This window comes from Geospiza fortis, unplaced genomic scaffold (assembly GCF_000277835.1).
Source record: "Geospiza fortis unplaced genomic scaffold, GeoFor_1.0 scaffold186, whole genome shotgun sequence".
Lineage (NCBI taxonomy): Eukaryota > Metazoa > Chordata > Aves > Passeriformes > Thraupidae > Geospiza > Geospiza fortis.
This window is the reverse complement of record NW_005054331.1, coordinates 6,045,076-6,063,641: the sequence shown is the minus strand read 5'-3', so window position 1 is coordinate 6,063,641 and position 18,566 is coordinate 6,045,076. Positions and strand designations below refer to the sequence as shown.

At 39.4% G+C, this 18,566-nt stretch overlaps 1 protein-coding gene across 1 annotated transcript in view; it reads right to left on the bottom strand.

The window, feature by feature from the left end:
* Positions 1-18,566, bottom strand: part of ANO4 (anoctamin 4) — a 175,853-nt gene that overhangs the window by 24,999 nt on the left and 132,288 nt on the right. The window contains exons 13-18 of the mRNA XM_031057554.1: positions 16,881-17,015; positions 16,037-16,133; positions 15,475-15,535; positions 7,778-7,860; positions 2,269-2,409; positions 75-239 (exon numbers count right to left, since the gene is read on the bottom strand). Of these exons, the coding sequence (XP_030913414.1) occupies positions 75-239; positions 2,269-2,409; positions 7,778-7,860; positions 15,475-15,535; positions 16,037-16,133; positions 16,881-17,015 (682 nt within the window). The remainder of the gene's footprint in view (positions 1-74; positions 240-2,268; positions 2,410-7,777; positions 7,861-15,474; positions 15,536-16,036; positions 16,134-16,880; positions 17,016-18,566) is intronic.

Here is an 18,566-nt window from a genome sequence, read left to right as displayed (position 1 = left end):
GGGTTGTCTGCTGACTGAGATATCTACTGCTCTGGTGGCTTAGGTAGAACTTTGGATATGTTAATTTTACTCACCACATTCAGTAGCATGATGATGCAAAAGTTGATGCACACTGCGGTCCCTGTAGTTGCAACCTGAGAGTTATTCCTGATTAAAGCCCACTTAAAGGCAGCAAAAGTGCTGACAGTCACAACACGGTAAATAACAATGCCAAAAACAGCAGCAATGACCACACAGATCTAAGGGAAGAAAAAACCAGAAAGAAGAATCTGAAATCTTCCAGTGCAACAGGAGTTACTTTCTCCCTGAAACTCTCAAAATTAAATGAAATGAAAGACTTTAAAAGTGCATTCCTTTTGATTCCAGAGGACGGTGTCAACATGATAATTTTTCTTCTTGTTATTTTTATTTCTCATGACAAAAAATATCACCAAAAATATTAAAATAATTTTTAGTTTTAAGCATTTTCTTGAAAATCTTCCTTGCCCTTAGCATTAATGTGGGAAACTGTATTGCCAGTTCTGGGAATTAGAAATTTTCCTTATCTGCACATGATGTGCAAAGGCTAGTCTCAAGCTGCTGGTGCAGCTCGATGGTATCATACTTGGGATGGATTTTGTGATCTGATGGACTTCACTCTTCACACAAATGTCTCCATTTGTAAGCACTGCCTCAAAACCAGCTCTGCCAAGCCAGCCTAGCTAGCTGTTTCTTCCTACAGTTCTGGAAAGTTTCTATCTGGAGAAGGTAACCAGTTCAATTGCCCTTGTGATTTCTTCTCTGATGAAACTTTAGCAAATGTGACAGTTAGAATGAGAAAGCCACAGCTGAGCCAGGCTGCTTTATGTATTAATGTTCCTCATGCAACAGTTGAGCTGTATTATTTACTACTCCGTGAGAGACTCTGCTGAGAAATTTTGAGAACTGCCCTAACTTGAATTTTGGTAAGTGTATATCTCCTGTTACAGGTGTAATAAAAAAAATATTCTTATCTAAATGGTTTAAAAAAGTGTAGTTTTCTAACTTGCTGGAACCCCATGCTATGCCAAGAATAAAAATAACTTCACTGAAAATAACTTTTGTCCTGTTTTAAGGGCTGTTATGGGGACAATAATTTGTGGTGCCTGCAATCTAAAGCAAGGCTACTCTCTCTGGCACTTTGAATAAGATCTATCACTAGTCTAAGAAGATTAACGATTGAGTTTGCATAAGGTAAAATACTGCCCCCCTTCAAGGAAAAAACATGGGGAAAATACACAAAATATGGGAGTTGTAGTATCAATTCTGAGCAGAAACTGCAGTCCTGAGTATGTGTCCTCAAGAGCTGAGTCAGGGTGTCCATCCACCTGATGTACCAGAGCACAGTTCATCTCAATAATGCTCTTGCCTTTCTTGACCTAGATTGTTTTTGGACAATTTTGGAGTCATCAGTTTCCTACTGTGCTCTGCCCTGTTGCTGGGTTAGCTCACCTACCTGGCTCTTCACAGCTCCTGTCACACACATCTATCATTGTCTTGTCTCCTGGAAAAGCCCCAGTAAATTCCGTGGCAGCCTGTTGATTCCAGACCAGCACTGTGTTTTCAAGAGCAGCACTACCACGCCTGTTGTCATGTGAATAACAGCCCACATCTGCTTCACTGAAATTAGAGGATGGGGGTGTTTCTGCAGAAGTGCATGCAGCTCTCTATTAGAAGAAATTTTGCTGCTCCTTTTAGTTTTGCATAACTAAAGGGATAAATGCATCATTTTAATCAAGGAACATTGGTTTCTCCATTTCGACTGCACTAGGAATATGAACTCTCTTTCCTCATCTCCTCAACACACAGAGAAACTAGGTTGTATTAACATCATTAAGCACTCTAGGCATCCTGTTTTTGTTCTCTGGGAAGTTTACAAAAAAAACCCTGTTTCTCCTATGCTTTCCCCATCACTCTGCACTGTCTGCACAGGCAAGGCTACCAGTGAGCTAGTTCAACCAGCTGAAGTTGGTGCCTGAGTGTGATAGTGTCACTTTTCTGGCATGTGTCACTACCTACAGTGTCATAGGTGCAGCCTTGAAGGAAGGGATTAACTATCTGTGAGACTTAGTGAAGAGTGAACCAGCGTAGGACTTGACAGAAACTCAAGTGATTTGCTATGTAGATTTTCAACATGCATAGAGCTTATTCCACTTTCAAGCAGTCATATCCAATATTTACCTACTCTACTAGCAGAGATAATGATATTTTGTTCTTTTTCAACTGGTAAATAAATGAAAATTCTCAAACCATAAAAAATATTCCAGATGCAGAAACGATGAGTCTGCTGCATTTATCTGCAAATGCTTGATAAGGCTCTGGCTTCCCGGATATGGGGTTCATTCGTTCTTTCTTGGAGTATTTGGCTTCAAACTGAGGACGTATTTCCTCCTAAAAGAGCAGACAGATAATGTTCACATACAGCACAGCTAGGAAAAACTCTGTAGGAAACTTCAGATCTGTTATCAGATCACTGTTCTGGGGAATTACATCTTTGAATTCAGCAGCTGGCACAGCTACTATAAAAGCTGAGCTGGGAAATCAGGTCTCCTTCATGAGAACTAGAATAAATCACTGTACCCATAAAAGTAAGTACTGAAAGTATTTAGTAAAATCCCCAATTAGCTGTTCCTCTAAATAACGCTCTTTCAAAACTATGTGGCTGCAAGACAAATCGTTTTAAGATTGATACCAGAGAATTTTTCAGTCTGACATTATCCTATTGATACTGGAAATTTACAACTAAGAAAAACAAAAACAACAACAATAACAAACCCTAACAACCAAACCTCCTTTTCCCAAGCCTAACTGCTGATTGTTAGGCATTTGATTACACTTCCACTACAAGCAAAACTTCTCAGCATTTGAAGAAGGATCCATGCCATCTAACGCTGCTCAATTACTTCTTAACTTGGACAATATTATTAGCAGGAACAACTTTCAGCAGCAGAAATGTCAAAGCATGCTTTGCCGCCAAAAACCCTCTTGTGAAATGAAACCTGGGGATTACTTGGGGAGAGATTTGGTTACATCTGTTTACAGCATTGCCAGAAGACAGGATCACCCCATGTGCAGGTGACACCTGCAGTAGCACTACCTCTCTGCCCTAACATCACCAAGAGCCTCATGTCCTGTGTCACTTTGTTCCAGTCTGGCATCCAGGACACTGTCAGAGGTGAGATTAAAGCACCAGGCTGGACTCTCACAAATGCTGGCAGATATTAGAGCAGTGTTTGTAGTACTCTACTGTATACTGGAGAGCTGCTCTGTGGTACAGCTGGCTGCAAGGGAGCAGACAAGAACCAGCTTACACATTTCAGTCACTTCCAGCCCTTCAACTGCATGTTACTCTGACTGACTGAAGTTGAAAATGCCCAGACCTTAAATGACTGCACCGAAATAGGTGAATGGTAACTGCTCACACAAGTCTTCACAATGTGAATAAAGGTGAGATATCTTAAAATCCTACATCCTTTTTTAAAAATTCCCCGAAGAGGAAGGGAGGAAAAAGTCATGTCTCATTCTCCTCCTTCCACGTTTTGAAGATGCCTTCGCAACACAGCTAATTTCCAAATTCATGCAGCAACCTGGTAACAAGTTATAAAAAAAATGAAGAGGCATGTATGCCTAGCTGCAATGCCTCTGTAACTAATTATGTGCTTGAGGGAACCAGCCTTACCTCAGCTATACAAAAAGGCTACGCATGTTTCTGTGGAGGCAGAGTAATACCTTGTTCTTATTCTATTTTGCTCATGCTGTTCCTGCCATATCAGGGCTGAAGGAAGCTGAGCAGACCATAGTCTGGCAGAAGGAACAATGTAAGTAGCATTCCTGTGTGCCCAGGGGCATGAAAAAGGACAGAGTGTGATAGCTGTGAAGCAGGGCTCCTGAGAATTTTACCCTGTAGACTGCGCAAGGGCTCTGCCAGCTGGCTTGTCATAGACAAGAAACCTTTACTTCTCTGCACCCCTCTCTGAGCCAAAGTTTCATTATCTTCTACAATCTGCAGTGTAGGGAAGTTCTTATCATATCCACATGTCCTAAAATCTCCACCTGATGCAAGTAATGCAAATGTTATTTTTAGATAGTCTCAAAAAAAAAAGAATTGGAAATCCGGCATGACACTTTGTACCTGTTTAATGATACTCAGCAATGCTTGGGCAAGTAAACAGTACTGTGTCTGGCTGAGGTTAATGGCACAAAGAAAGTGACACTGAAGAAACAGAAAAAATATGCTACAAATAGCGACAGAAGCCAGATTTCATCTGGGAGTGCCAGGAACTGCATGCAGTTGGTTTCTTGTGGTATGCCCACCCAAGACGTTGCTTTCCATGTCTCCCACCTCGCACCTGGCTTGCAAGAACAGGAAATCCAGATTTGTAGGGTTGAAGGAGGCAGGACACTCTCAGCTCATATCCCCAGACTGAGAGGCCTGAACATTGCAGGGGTTGCTGTATGCCTTTCTTGGATGAGAATCTAAAGTGGTGAGGAATTCACAAGGCTGCATATCTGAATAAGTGCAATTCTCCTTTCCATTGTCTTCGTTGTTTCCTTTATTTGTCTCTTCATTTAGATCATGAAGGTGATAACAAAGAGATAGGAAGCCTTATCAATGGTGTTTTTTCAGTGCATTGTTGCTAGGAATTAATAAATTTCCCTTTGTAATAAAACCCTTGTTTTTCAATTTGACAATGAAAATTAAAGCAAGCAAAGGCTAGACACATATTGTTAATAAAATAACAATCTTCATTATCAAAAGCTTGAGATTTAAAATGGTAATTAGAACTCTTTAATCAATGTCTTTGAAATAACTAATAAAAGCCATCAGCTGATTTTTTCTAGTGATAACTGAATGGAAAGCAGAGAGGAAATTTAACTAGCAGTGATTTTATTAGAAAGTAGAACTTTAGGAGAAAAATGTTCACCTTCTGGAGTCAAAATTCTCATTGGCGTCTTACTGACGTACAACTTCCCAATGAAACTCCACAGGATGAATGTTTTCCAATCTACATAGAACAGACTGTTCTCCTTCCTTTCTATTTCTCACACGTGGATAATTCCAACTTTTTCATAAGAGAAACCCTATTTCATAAGAGAAACCCTATACGTGTGTATTCACATTAAACATTTATGGAGTAATGTGAATTGCCTTAGACCATGTATTTGTGCTCTAGAAGAGCTACTCTAAATTTCTTTGTGAAATACCTCCTTTTTTGGCCAAGAATTTTCTAATCCTTCAACAGGTAAATTATTGAAATAGTCCCATCCTTCCTAGTCCAAGCATATTGTCCTCTAGAGCCCAGAAAAAGAATTTGTAGCTTGAAAATTTGAATCTTGATCACTGGTACAAGTATAGCATCCCCAGAAATAAGTCTCCAAGCAAAGCCTGTGGTTTGCAGGTGAAGACAATGGCAAAGTGAAGAGGTGGGCTTTGAGCCACAGAGCAGGGAAATGATCTCCACATTTTTTTCTCCACACTTTCATGTGGAGCACCTGCTTCCAAACTGCGTCTTTCTCAGGGGACAGTGCAGCTCCAATGGAAAAGTACAGCATTAGATACTCAAGCAGAGGAGGCAGTGCCCATTGGGCTGACCCCAAAGCTGGGACATGCTTAGCTGTGCCATAGGTATGGGCACTGGGGGCTGTAGCATCTTCAAAAAGATACCTCTGGGAGGAAATCAGCTCCTACTCTTTGGATGCCACTGCATGCTGAACAAAGGAGGAACTGATGCCTCAAATGCCAGTGAGATACTGCTGTTCTAGTTACTGGACACACAAATCTTTGAGAAGCAGCCTGCTGAGTTCCTATGAGCGTCTTTAACCTCTAATTTGAGAAAGGTACAATCTAGCACGTTGCTTCTGAAAAAACTTCTACCTCCTTCTGTAGAGACTTATAAGATTCCCTCTAGAACTGAAAGGAGGTGCACTGAATAGCTCTGGAACAGGTACAATCACCACTGCTCCTGACAGAGGTCTTGTTGACACAGCTTACTGGAAGAGCTCTGGTGTGAGAATAAAAGACCAGCTGACATCAACAGGGAGCAAGTGTCCTCTGAAAATTACCAACATGCAAATATCATCCTGCAGGCCAAACTGAAATAATCTGCCAGGGGAATAGAAATATATCTTATTAAAAAAAGAAGAAGAAAGGAAAAAATAAAAAAGAAGGAAAAAAAAATAATCGAAGGGTCACTTAAGGACAACCTTACCAGGAAATTCAATATTTGTAAATGAACTGATCATAGGAGATTCAGGTGGATGGCTTTGTAAATCAGCATAATCCCAAATCCAGGTAGGTTAAATGGTGAAAGATGAAGATATATAACATCCCAAACTACAAACATCTGCAAGACCAGGCTTCCTGGGAAAAACATAAAGAGGGTCTCATACTGTACTTACTTTCCTATTTTGTTTGTTTAAAGGCTCCTTCTCATTCCAGGGACACAGAGGAAGCTATAATTGTCACTTGGAAATTGCAATTTGGTACAGCTTTTTCTTAGCTGTCAGCATCAGCAGCAGTGGTTTTCTTTTTGCAACTAACCATGAGAAGACATGATCCCTGCAGGCCAATCCTGATCACTGTGTGAACCTCAGGCAGGACTATCTCAATCCCTTTGTGACTTGCCAGCCTTGGCAAGAGCAGCCTGCTAATCTCAGAAGAGTTGAATCAATATTAAAGTATTTCCTATAAATAGGGAGATAGTCCTGGGGTGTCACCCAGAACTGACTGCATATGTGCATAGATAACAACATTCCTGTTGTTATAGAGAAATCAATTTCCAGTTGTGTAAGTTATTTCATGTTATGGTTTTGGGTTATTTTCTTAGTAATTAAGCATTTAAAAGAAAATCCTACCAGCAATTCCACCATTTCATGGCTTCATTGAGCTACGTTGCCTCATACAGACAAAAATCCCATAACTCAGAAGTCTGATTCTCTGCTGGCAAGATTGATAAAAAAGAAAATCTTCCACCAAAGAAGCAATATAGAAGTTCAGCTTCACTGAGACCACTACAGCAGCCTCTTACCATCACTCCAAGAGCTTCTGTAGAGTAAGAAGAGCAGATTTATAGACACCTATATGTCCAAATCCCACTGGAGTAGCACTTTTTCTTCAACACTCACTGAATCTTGCTTTTCTCCTGCATAATAAAAACTTCTAGTTCTATTTAGACCTGAGTTCTCAGTCCCAAGAGCATGTGGTTTCTTTCTGGTGACCACCAGAGAGGAAAAGATTAAGGCTATTTTCTGAAGTTTAGCGCCTTCCCTAAGGGGATTTCCTGTACCAACACAGAATGAATTAAGTCCTCTCTCTTTTTCTCTCTTTCTCTCTCTCTCTCTAAGATAACCAGTACCTGAAGGTCCCAAAGCTGGTACAAGCTTCAAAGGCTTTCCTTCCATCGATACTCTCAGTGACAAGATAAAAGAATAGATAAAATCTCATTTGCCAAAATTCACGGTACACTGGGCTGTCAATAATTTCCACCTTTCAAAATAAAAATGCATTTCTCCCATAGTGCATTTCTTCCCTGAAATCTCTCAAATTAATTTAGATAGACAAAAGTGTGAAAAAAGAGGACAGTTTGGCCCGGAGAAAGTTTCTTTACATTCCAGAGGAAACATCTGAGGAGAAAAATCCTTATTTCTTAGTTTATGAAGATTTAAAGAATGAACTGCAAATAAATCCAAAATAAAACCATACATTTTCAACCAAATAATTTTGTATTAAAGGTTAAGGAGTACATGTTTTTATACAAACCTCTTCTTCTTCCCAGTCTATCAAGTCCCAATCATAAGCAATTACTGCTCGCCTTCTTTTCCAAAACTCCAGAAAAACAGTGGCTAGAGCAAGTAGGGAAAAAGATGCAAAATTGTTTTTAAGTCAAGAAAATGTTAATGACTATCACAGAACTGTTGAATGAAGCTGTTACATTATTTTAATTTCTTTGCATAAATGGGTTTCTTTGAACAGCAAATCATGCTGATGATCAAAACTGCTTTCAAAAAGCATTGCTTTCTAAGGATTAGTTTGCTTGCTTCGAGTGTGATTGAGGCTTTAGAGATTTCATTTAGTGCTAAATGAGAATGTTTAATTTCTAACCAACCAAGGGAGTGCTCTCAAAGAATAAAATCATTCCTGTGAGTCATCACTGCTCGATAAAGCAGATTTCTGATGAACCTAAAGGTTTCTTGGGGCCATTGCACATAATGAAGTAACTTTCTTTCTTTGAAGACCGTTTACATGGCATCAGAAACCAGAAGCCAGAGAAAGCACAGTCCAGGGCAATTGAAAATGTGCAGAGTACTGCTGGGGAAATGGGAACTTCTGGTTTACACCTTTTTAATTCAACCCCTTTTTTTTTACAGTATGTGAGTTTGGATGTAGTATGTGGTGTTTATGTCTGATAATTAAACATTGTGTACTACAGCCCTTATTGATGGAGTTCAAGATGGAGTAACAGGCCTGCACATTTCTGCTATGGGAAGATGACTGGGAGTAAAATTAGAGAAAACTGGGAGGTTGTATTCACACTCTGAACAGAAGTTAGAACAGTACAGAAATTATAGGGTAAAATACAGTTGCTGCTGCCTGGATGGAATGTGGGTGGCATGCCTGAAACCCATTCCACCATGACTCCCTATATACCCAATCTGCAAATTTAAGCAGTTCCTAAGGGGAATGGAATGGAGGGTGGAGCAGAATGGAGACACAGAGGTCAGGCTCTGAAGTAATCCTTGCAGGGAGGGGTACTTGATGGTCCTTTGCAGCTGATAAAGGCACAGCAACCAGGGGAGATAGGAGAAGGTGTCTTGTCGCTGAGCCAGCAACTGTGGTGAAATCGTTGTCCCTGGATGAACTGGGTTCATTAAAACCTAACTGTAATATTAACACACACCTCCATCCCGAAGTTACCCACCTTCAAGGTACGACCTCCCCTCGCTGGGCATGCACTTTATATTTCATTGACTATATCTTTAAGAGACGAGTGAGAGAATTTTACACCTCTCAATAACAAAGGTGTGTATCACTAGAGCCACTCAAGCTCCATCTAAATGTAAACAAATAGTATAAAAGTAAGTTAAGAATGGGGAAAAATTAGAGAAGACTCTATCATAACTTCTGGGATCAGGGGATGGGCTGAACCTGTCTCCTCCTCCACAGGAATGTCTATTGGGTAATAATTGTACTCTATGCTCACTGAATGATCATCTTGAGCTAGGTTTGATTGATGATTAGAGCTTGTCTGGGTATTGCTTTGAATTCATTTTTGCAGTCAGCTGCTGTCACTGTCTTTGAATTTTAACCCGTCACAATTTTCCACTCGCAGTGTGGTGTGTATGTTAATAAAGAGTGTTGTCCCCATAACTGTTGGTGTGAGTCCTTCAAGGGCTCTGGCACTTGTCAGCAGTGGGCAATACTTGAATTAAAGTGCGAAGACCTGGGAGGGGGTCTCTCTTCTGCTGTTGGTGTGTGTCCCTGAACAAGCCAGTGGAGCCATTCTCTGACCCAGTGGGCAGCTCAGTGGAGAGTCACCATAACAGGACATTGACAGAGTGATCAGACACAAAGGTATTGGCTTTCCTGGAGCACTGACAGACCAATCGAATGGAAAGGATTTTTGAGGAAATTCCCACTTTGATATGACAACTGTGCTTTCATTTTGTGATGGAAAAATTAAATCAAGGAAACAGTAATAGCATAATATACTCATAATCCAAAGATTAATACTCAGCCTGCTTAAAGTTACAGCAGTGTTAAACATTTATTTTGTGTAAAGGATGTAGAAACTACTTAAAGTTAACACAAATCAATGGGCAGGCTTCCTCTTCCACTGTGAAATGGAGAGGAAGCCTGCTCTTTATTGCTCACTGAGAAGCAGCAGATTGACACCCAGAGAACATAAACCTCTTTGTTCATGAGCTAGCACAGTATCAGCTTTAACAGTGTCACAATCATCTGGCAATATAATTCACAGCCAGTCATAGAAGTGTCTCCTTAATGGGCTGTTTGCCCTACTGCAGCATATTGATAAAAATGGGACCTGATACCAGGTACTGGCATCAGTTTGGCAAAAGTTAATTTTTAGACAGGAGGAATTATGTTTTATTGTACTAGCTAGTGCAGTGAAAGTGTGCTTAGGAAATAAACCCTACAAGCAGACAAGGTAAGGTATCAAAAGCATGTGTAAGGAAGCAGATATTTGGTTTGAGGGCATTTTCATATATCAGGTAATTATTTTTCTGCAACCTAGAATTATGTTACACCAAGTAACAAGCACTTTGATTTTAGTCTAATAGAGAATCATGAGCCTAATGCTTCTATTAATGTTTGTAATAGTTGCAGTATGATTGGTTGTGATCAGCAAAACCAGTAAGTGCTAATGAGGTTCCACTGCTACTGAATCACAAACATGGTTCATTCCTTGATTTTTTTCCTGGTAGAACTGCTTCTCTCCTATCAGTTCATATGCAATTATTTTGTTCAGGCTAAACAAGTAGTCCTGCACTGTTTGGAAACCTAGGAGGAAGAAGCCTGATTGATTTCTGCCACTTTGTTCCCATTCCAGAAAGGTGCTGGTAGCAGAACTCCAGGAGGTGTTTAAGTCCCAGCCTTGAATGTCTCAGATACACCTTTGTTGAACAATACTTCTTTTCTTTCTTGTTTTTCCCACACCTGGAGTGAGGAATTTATGCATATTGTGTTTAGCACATTTAGCACCTGTCAGAGTAAGTATGTGAAGTTCCTGAAGTTTCTTTAGAAAGTTATTTTCTAATTGTTAAGTAGCAAATATGATGTTCTGTACAGTGCTGTTTTAGGTTTCACTGTGTTACACTTTTCTCCCTCTATTCAGGTCAGTATGCAGCTTTCCCTTGCTAGATATTTTAAAATGTGCTATAAATAACTATCTTTGATTGATTCACTGTGCTACTGAGGTCTTCTAAAAGCACTGCATTTTCAAATTTCTCTGCTTATTCTCTAATTGCAATTTTAACTACAAATACCCTATAGAAACTTCAGCATTCTTTTCTGACTTTGACATTCAATAGGACAGAGTTGTATTTTCCCATTTGTGTAAACCAGATTCTGAGTTTTCTCAAAAATTCCTGCTTGGAATTTTGCATTTCTTATTGGCCTTAGCTCCCAGATCTTTTACTAGCTTTTACTACATTTGTCCTACTTCAGATCTCAACCTTGCAGCTGGGTCCTCAATATCCACTTGTACAAGCAGCTGTCTTAACATCATTTCCTCGGATGCTTTTGTAACAAGTTGTGATCTTATCTCGTAATGCAAATGGCCTCTTGTAGGAAATAGCTTTACCCTGACCTTCTCTCAGAAATCCTCTCTCTATTGTATTTCAGAGCACCATTTAATACATCCATCCTGACGCCTAGAATATATTCTATATACTAGGGGTACTGTTGAAGAGCACCCTTAAATTCTATCTCCTTGGAGAGCAGATTAATGTCAACGTTTTATGCTAGAGGCAAGATTTGTAGGAAAGTAATATCTTTTATTCGACTTATAGATACATACAGAAAAATTGTTTTATGTTGGCTTTTCTTATTGCTTGAAAAAAGTGTTAAATTCTTCATGTCAGTCCTCTTTTCCCCCTCCCAATTTTGCCTTTCAGTGAGTGTTCTAAAGCTACTTCCTTAATCAAAGAAACACGCTACACAGGAAAAAATTTCAAAAAGCATTTTTCTTCCATCCCTTAGCTCCCCAAAGATGTGCAGACAGAGAAACTACCACCAGTCTACTCTGCCTTCAGTATGGATTTAGAAATGATAAATTGCTGGACTTTCCTTTTGAACAGTTACAGAATTTTGCTCTAGAGTTTCAGGAAACATCTAGGCAGTAACAGCTTTGCTGTTAGGCTTCCCCAGTACTTCAATTGGAAAATCAAAACCTACAAGTCCATCTGGCTTTACTGAAACATGCTAGAGTCAACTGAGTGTCAAATTTACCTAAGTTTTGTTAATGAGAATTACTTTTTCCTTCACTTTAAATGTCAATATTTTTTTTTTAATTAATACCTTTCTCTCATTTTCTGTCTTTGGTAAGAATCTAATTTAGGCAGTAAAAAGAGAGGAACTTTTCCTGGATACGGGAGCTGCTTTATCATCAAGCCAAACATTTCTCAAGACATACATAAAGAACAAAGTGGAGGTGTTTCTCCCTCGTACAAAAACATAAAACATGATATTGCTTCCCTATTTTTAAAAGCTTTGAACATCTGGAAAATGTCATCAAGAAAAAATTGTTTTGCAGCTTCTGAGATGATCACACCTCAGTGAGCATCCATGGCAATCTGTTCATCAATGAAAAAATTTTAAAAAATGTTTATGATTACAGGAACTCAATTTTTCCCTATAAACCACAAAGATTTATAGCTTCAATCTGTTTGAAAGGGTATTTCCTTTCAACAGAAGCTTCAATACAGAAAAACTTATACAAAGTAATAATGAATTCCTTAAGTGCACTGAAGGGAGACTACTTTTTGTCCTTTGATAAATCAGTTAAAAATGAAAGTTTCCCTAAGTCATATGGCTGTCAGGTATACTTAAGAAAGTATCATGCTTTATTTTTTTTTTCTATTAAAGAGAAGTGTACTTCTATTCCAGTATCCCCTGGTACAGTTAACAATTCCAACCTTTCTTTCATGGGTCTCACTAATGCCACAATGAAGCATTATAAAAGATGGATCCCCGAGCTTCCAGGCCTTACAGTCGGGCTCATTGCTGCTCCACAAATCAAGCACCCCCTGCTAGCATTTGTCACAGTAATTCTTCTCTGCAGCCTGGCCACAGAACTTTGCTCATCACTTGGAGATGTATTTTATTTATATTTAAAATGGGAGCAGACAACTTAATTCATCTACTAAAGATGTCTTTAGAGCAAAGGATGAAAGCACCCTACAGATCACCTCTTCATGGAAAGACCAATGGCCACACCTGGTTTTGAATCTCCCAAGCAAATGGCTGAGGCTTCTCTCTCAACATAGGAGCTTACTAATGGATATAAAGACAGTGAAGAAAATACTTTAGATAATAAAGCAGCATATAAACTCTGGCTAAAGAGGTAACACGGTTCTGGCTGCCTTTTCTTTTTACTTTCATTCTCTTTTTATGAAAACACTGCCATAATTATTTAATATGTCAGTGTCTGTCAAACTGGATCATCTGGAAGGCTGAACTTTTCACAGCCAATACTTTCTGAGCTTGCCAGTTGTTTCATGCTGACAGAAAAAACATTTCCACAATCAAACTGCTATCATTGATTCTTCTCTATGATTTACTGCCATGATGGCAATGCCTGCAGCTGCCAGTAGGCCTACTCAGATTGAAAACCCATTTAACACAGGCAGTAAGCCAGCTCCTCAATACAGTAGCAGAAAATCCCTGGAAAGCGTGACTTCCCTTATTCAAATGTTGCTTTAGCCTTATCTGCATGGACAATATCTCCACAATCTCACTGTTTTCTCTGCAAACTCTTCTTTAAGGAAGTATGGTTTGTGTGGAGCCAGAGGTTTGCCCCATTCCCCAAGTCATATCCTCCACTCACAGCCCCTGCTGGTGCTGCCCTCTCTCCCTCTTGGCAGTCATCTCCCAAGCATGGTGTAAGCCAACAGAAGTGCTGGGGAAAGCTTTCAGCCCAGCTGCTCTCCTAGAGTCTCTTCTCCAGTAGCCAAATCACCCAGGGGCAGCTTCTATTGCATTTTTTTCTTATCTCACTGCGGACTTAGGTGCTGTAGATGCATGGGTGGGCAGTGCATTGCTCAGTCCTGCAGGCTGGTGTGGAGATTCCTGGAGGGAATCGGGTCTGGGAGTCTGACAGAGATGCTGAAGGAAGGGGAGGAAGGAGAAGTTAACCAGAGAGAGATATGGTTCCTGTTACTGGAGAGAGGAAAGAGAGAGGAGAGGGCCTACAGCATTTTGTAGCAGGCATGTTCAGCCTTCTCAGGCTTCTCAAAGGCAGTGACCACAAGGCAGGACCAGGCATGGTGACCTCTGTGAGGGACTCCCCTTATCTAGAGCTGCTTTTCCTACAGCCCTGGATCTGGGCACTGCTAAGACACAGAAACCATGCTGTGAGCACAGCTGTTTTCTGAAAGCTGTTATTGTTCAGGAGAAACAAAAACACTGGTGTGAAATCTGCACTCCGAAGAAATGCTCACCAGCAGTTAGGAGCACTGCCAGAAATGTTCACCAATGTTAACCCATCAGTTTTCTACTAGAGGTTTCCCTGCCTGTACATTGTGTTGGAAATTCTCAACTTCGGTGAACACATGGAGAAAGAGTTTGGAAAAGCTGAGTAAGTATCTAAGGGAAATCTTTTAGGCTTAGAAATTTTTGGTGATACTTAGCTCTGTGTAGCTCTGAAACAAAGATGAAATATCAAGCAGAAACATAAAGACTGCATGATCTCTGGATTTTTCTTAAATGCGATTTGTAATATTTGAATATTTTTGGTATTACATGAAGTGGCATAAATAGGCTTGATTGGAGGAAGGAACTGAGATAGACAGGTAAGCTAATCTGTGTTGCTCTGGTGGCTCTCATGTTGCCTCCTGGATATTTCTTGTGGTTCAGTAAAGAGATTTGCTGTTTAAAATTGATTATAATTACTTGGACACCTTTCCAAAGCAGCTGGAGATGTGTGAGTAAGAACAGGAGAACAATGACTAAATCTGGGTAGCTCAAGGACTTGGATGCTGGTTTTGAGTCCCCGTTTTGAGCCATTTTCTACAGTTGTTAACCTTCTCTCACAATGGCTTGGTAGCAGCTAAGAGGCTGGGTATGTTCAGGGATTGTTTGAAATTTTTGTGCTGCCAGAAATTACTGGTTCCTCTTGCCTTCAATTCTGCCTACATGACATAGTAGGAAAAATAGTTGAGCCAAAAATAGAACATTTCTATGGGCAAAATTCAGCCTCCATGGCAACAGTTAGACCACACTCGGATCAATTTGCCATTCAATGAAATCTTTTATTTATTTCATCAGAGCTTTGCTTTCACTGCAACCAGCTTACATGGATTTAAGTTTTACTGCCTTTCTGCAAGGTGAGGAAAAAATGCTACTCCATTTTAATACTGACACTAAACTGAGCTGCCCTAAGCTAGGAGAAGCCCTGAGCAATAATAGAGAAAAGGCCTTAGTACCAATGGATTTAAAAATGGTTAGAAATTATCACAGAATTATATATATATATATATATACAAATTACATATATATATATATATGCTACATGTTTTGTTTTAATTAAAATTATTTTCAAGTAAAACCTTGATTCAACCAATTGCAGCTTCCTTTTGCAGAAACAGAAAAGTCTCTAGCCTATATTCTTTGTCTTAGTATCAGATAAAAAGTGTGCTGGAAAATAAAAGGGTCTATGTTGCATCATATTCTATAGAAAAAAGACGGTGCAATTACTTGATATCAAAATGAAAACTTACCCCACACTGCCATGAAAACAGCAAAAAAGACAGTAGCTCCATTGTCAAAGAGGTGGGTTACCTGAGAGATATATTAATAATATGATCAATTTGTGATAATAGGCCTTTATTTTTGATTTTCTCCAAATAAAGTTAACGTGATCATGAGTTTAGCAGGCCTGCCGAGCCTGACGATGCTTCCTTTGACACGTGAAATCCACCTGTGAATTGACAGGACTATTTGCCAGCCTGGCCTGGGACTGGCCTCTGCCAACACCAGATGTGAGCATCATTTCAGACCCAAAGCATTAATTTTATGGAGCCACACGGAGAGATAAAGGCTGATGTCAAGGACATGTAACACAGCTCTAGGACACGACCTCTGAGACTGCTGAATTTCTAAGTGCAAATTGCATTCAAATATTTTACAGCCCAAATTAAACGTTGGTGAAAGACAATGTTAATGTTGGCTGAACTTGATCAGTCCTTTTGAGATTTCATCTACCCAAGCTCACTAAAGACAAATGCAAAAGGCAAAATTCATGCTTAGAAAGTATCTCCATTTGCATAGCCTAAAACATACCTTGGCATAAATGCAGCTGTCCGACAACCTCATGAAGGGGCAGTATTTATCACATATAGGACACATTATGATATCTGTAGCTTGGCAGACTTCTTTACTGGAAAAATAGAAAAGACAAAAATTAATAGCTTGATTACTACAACAATCTGCACAACAATCTGTCTGGGTTGATAGGCTTTGCTAATATTCAGTAACTTATTGAACAAAACTGATCTGTAACTGAAGCCAAGATGTTCATAACTGCATGTGTATAATTAATATTTGCTGACTGTCTAAGACCACAGAGTTTACAGTCATAGCTGCAGAGTGCAGTTCTCCAGGGACAACCTAGTAGTATCTCTTTACCATTTCCAGCATCTCCTTGAGTCAGAGTGACTTTTGGTAGGAGGAAGGTGAGGATAACTTCAGACAAAGTTATTCTTGTGACTCAAGTGCACAAAAACTTAGAGATGCAGCACTCAGCAGAAGGTCCAGGGATTTCTTCATCTGAGGAATGCCTCTCTGTGGTGGATCTTTGGGAAAGGCCTTATAGAGAGTGAAAAGTCCTCACTCTTGTGCAGGCCTCTTAAAGGGTAATAAAGGAGTCTACTTCTTCCTGACCTCGTTCTGAGTTGCCAGCACCATTAACAACTGGAACTGGGAAAGAAGAATTTCCTCTCATCCCAATTCAGGATCATAAAACATGGGAGGTTTGATACTGGGTACGTTATAACAACTAAGCAGTCTTTTCTTTACTGTTCATTCAACAGCTTAAAATGAAATAATTAACAGCATATCGGAAGATCTCTCAAATTATTCATTATAACCCACAGTTGCAATTTCTTTTTAGAAGTCCCCACGTTACCTGACTTGGCAGTGGTTCAAAGTGGTGACTCCATACAAAAAGACAAATAATCCAATGAAGGCAGCTGGGAAGAGCATCCCTGTGTACCAGCCTAACCAGGCAAAGTACAGCCCGATTTTCTCACCAAAGTACCGTCTGTTTTAAAACAAAACACAGCAAAGTTACCTGCTAATTAGAATAATCTACTTAATCTTGCTCATTAGTAGAAAAAAATATTTCTATCATATGTGAAGAGTAGATTAAAGAGGATAAAAAGCCTTCAACTAAGCTTCAAAATACACACTGAGGGACCTGTCTCAGTAATGAACTTAAAACATTAATTAAAAAATTCAATAACCACAGTTTACAGTTAGATAAGTGGTGACCTCATGAAGGAAACACTGAGTTACTTTTAGAAAGCTAGTTCTTTGTATTTGGGAAATTGATGGTGTGTTTTGATTTTGGCCATTTGATTTTACTGCCTGAATAATTGCATTGAAATAAACTTTATCCCTAAATCTTGTATAACAGCGAAAATTATTTGAGCTCAAATTAGTTCTAAGAAATTAATTAACCAAAGTTCATTCTCCAATACAGTTTATTTTCATTTGATTATTTATTTTCTTAGCTCAGTTTCTGCAAAACTAATTTCACGATTCTACTGCAGTGGAAAGTGAAGTGCAAGTAAGGTCCATCATCTTGCAATGATTTGAGGAAAGCAGTCTGAATTGATCCTAATTTATTAGATATATTGCTCAAAAACTAGCAGCAAAGTAGCCAGAAAGTTTCATCTTGCTATATACATATTCATTAGCAATTTTCCCCCTCCCAAACACAACCAAACCTTTATTTATGTGTTAGAGAATTCATCAAGCACACAAAAACCTGCTGAACTCATCAGCAGAGGAGCAGGCTCATGTACTGTCCTATTGATTTGTGCACTGTAGATTTTAGGGGATTATTTGCAAGACAGGTTTTAAAGAAAGATGCAAGATGATGTGCTTGTGTTTCAGACATTTTGTAGACAACTTAACCTTGCACATCCACTCAATTTGAAAATAGCTGCTACTGGAAACTCTCTTTCTCCCTAATGATGCAACTTCTGATGTATCCAGAGAACAAGTGCAGACAGCCAGCGCTGCTGGCTCCTCTACTCTACCAGAAAACATCATTGGCCAAACTTTCTCAGTGAGAATGGAAAGTCCTAGGACTGTCTCTAGTGCTGGGTGCACTGCAGAACACTTGGTCTGGACTGCACAAAATTAGCAGTTTTCAAATTGTTGTTAAAAATTTCTAGTGTGGGAAATATCTCTCTGGCCTGAGCTCATGCTCTGATGGAAGATACTGATCTGCACTGACTATTTTCATTTGAGTTTACCAGCTCTGTATAAGAAGCCAAGTATTGTCATTTTGTTTTTATTTTTCTGTCATTCAACAGAGACTCAAATTCACAGACTAAAGAGATGGTAAGTCAATGTGCTTACCAACTTACATGCTCAGTTCTGACAAGAGCAGCAGGTCTGATTGTAAAAAACACACTGCAAACTGCCTTTTAAGGCCTAACTTAAGAGTGTAAATGAACTCTGATTATTTTCCTGACATCTAGGATGTCAGTCTGTGCCTGCACCTCCAAAAATGCAAACTCACATTTGACCTTGCTTCCACTCAAAATGGATGACCTAGTTTTTTCCACATACATAGTTCAAA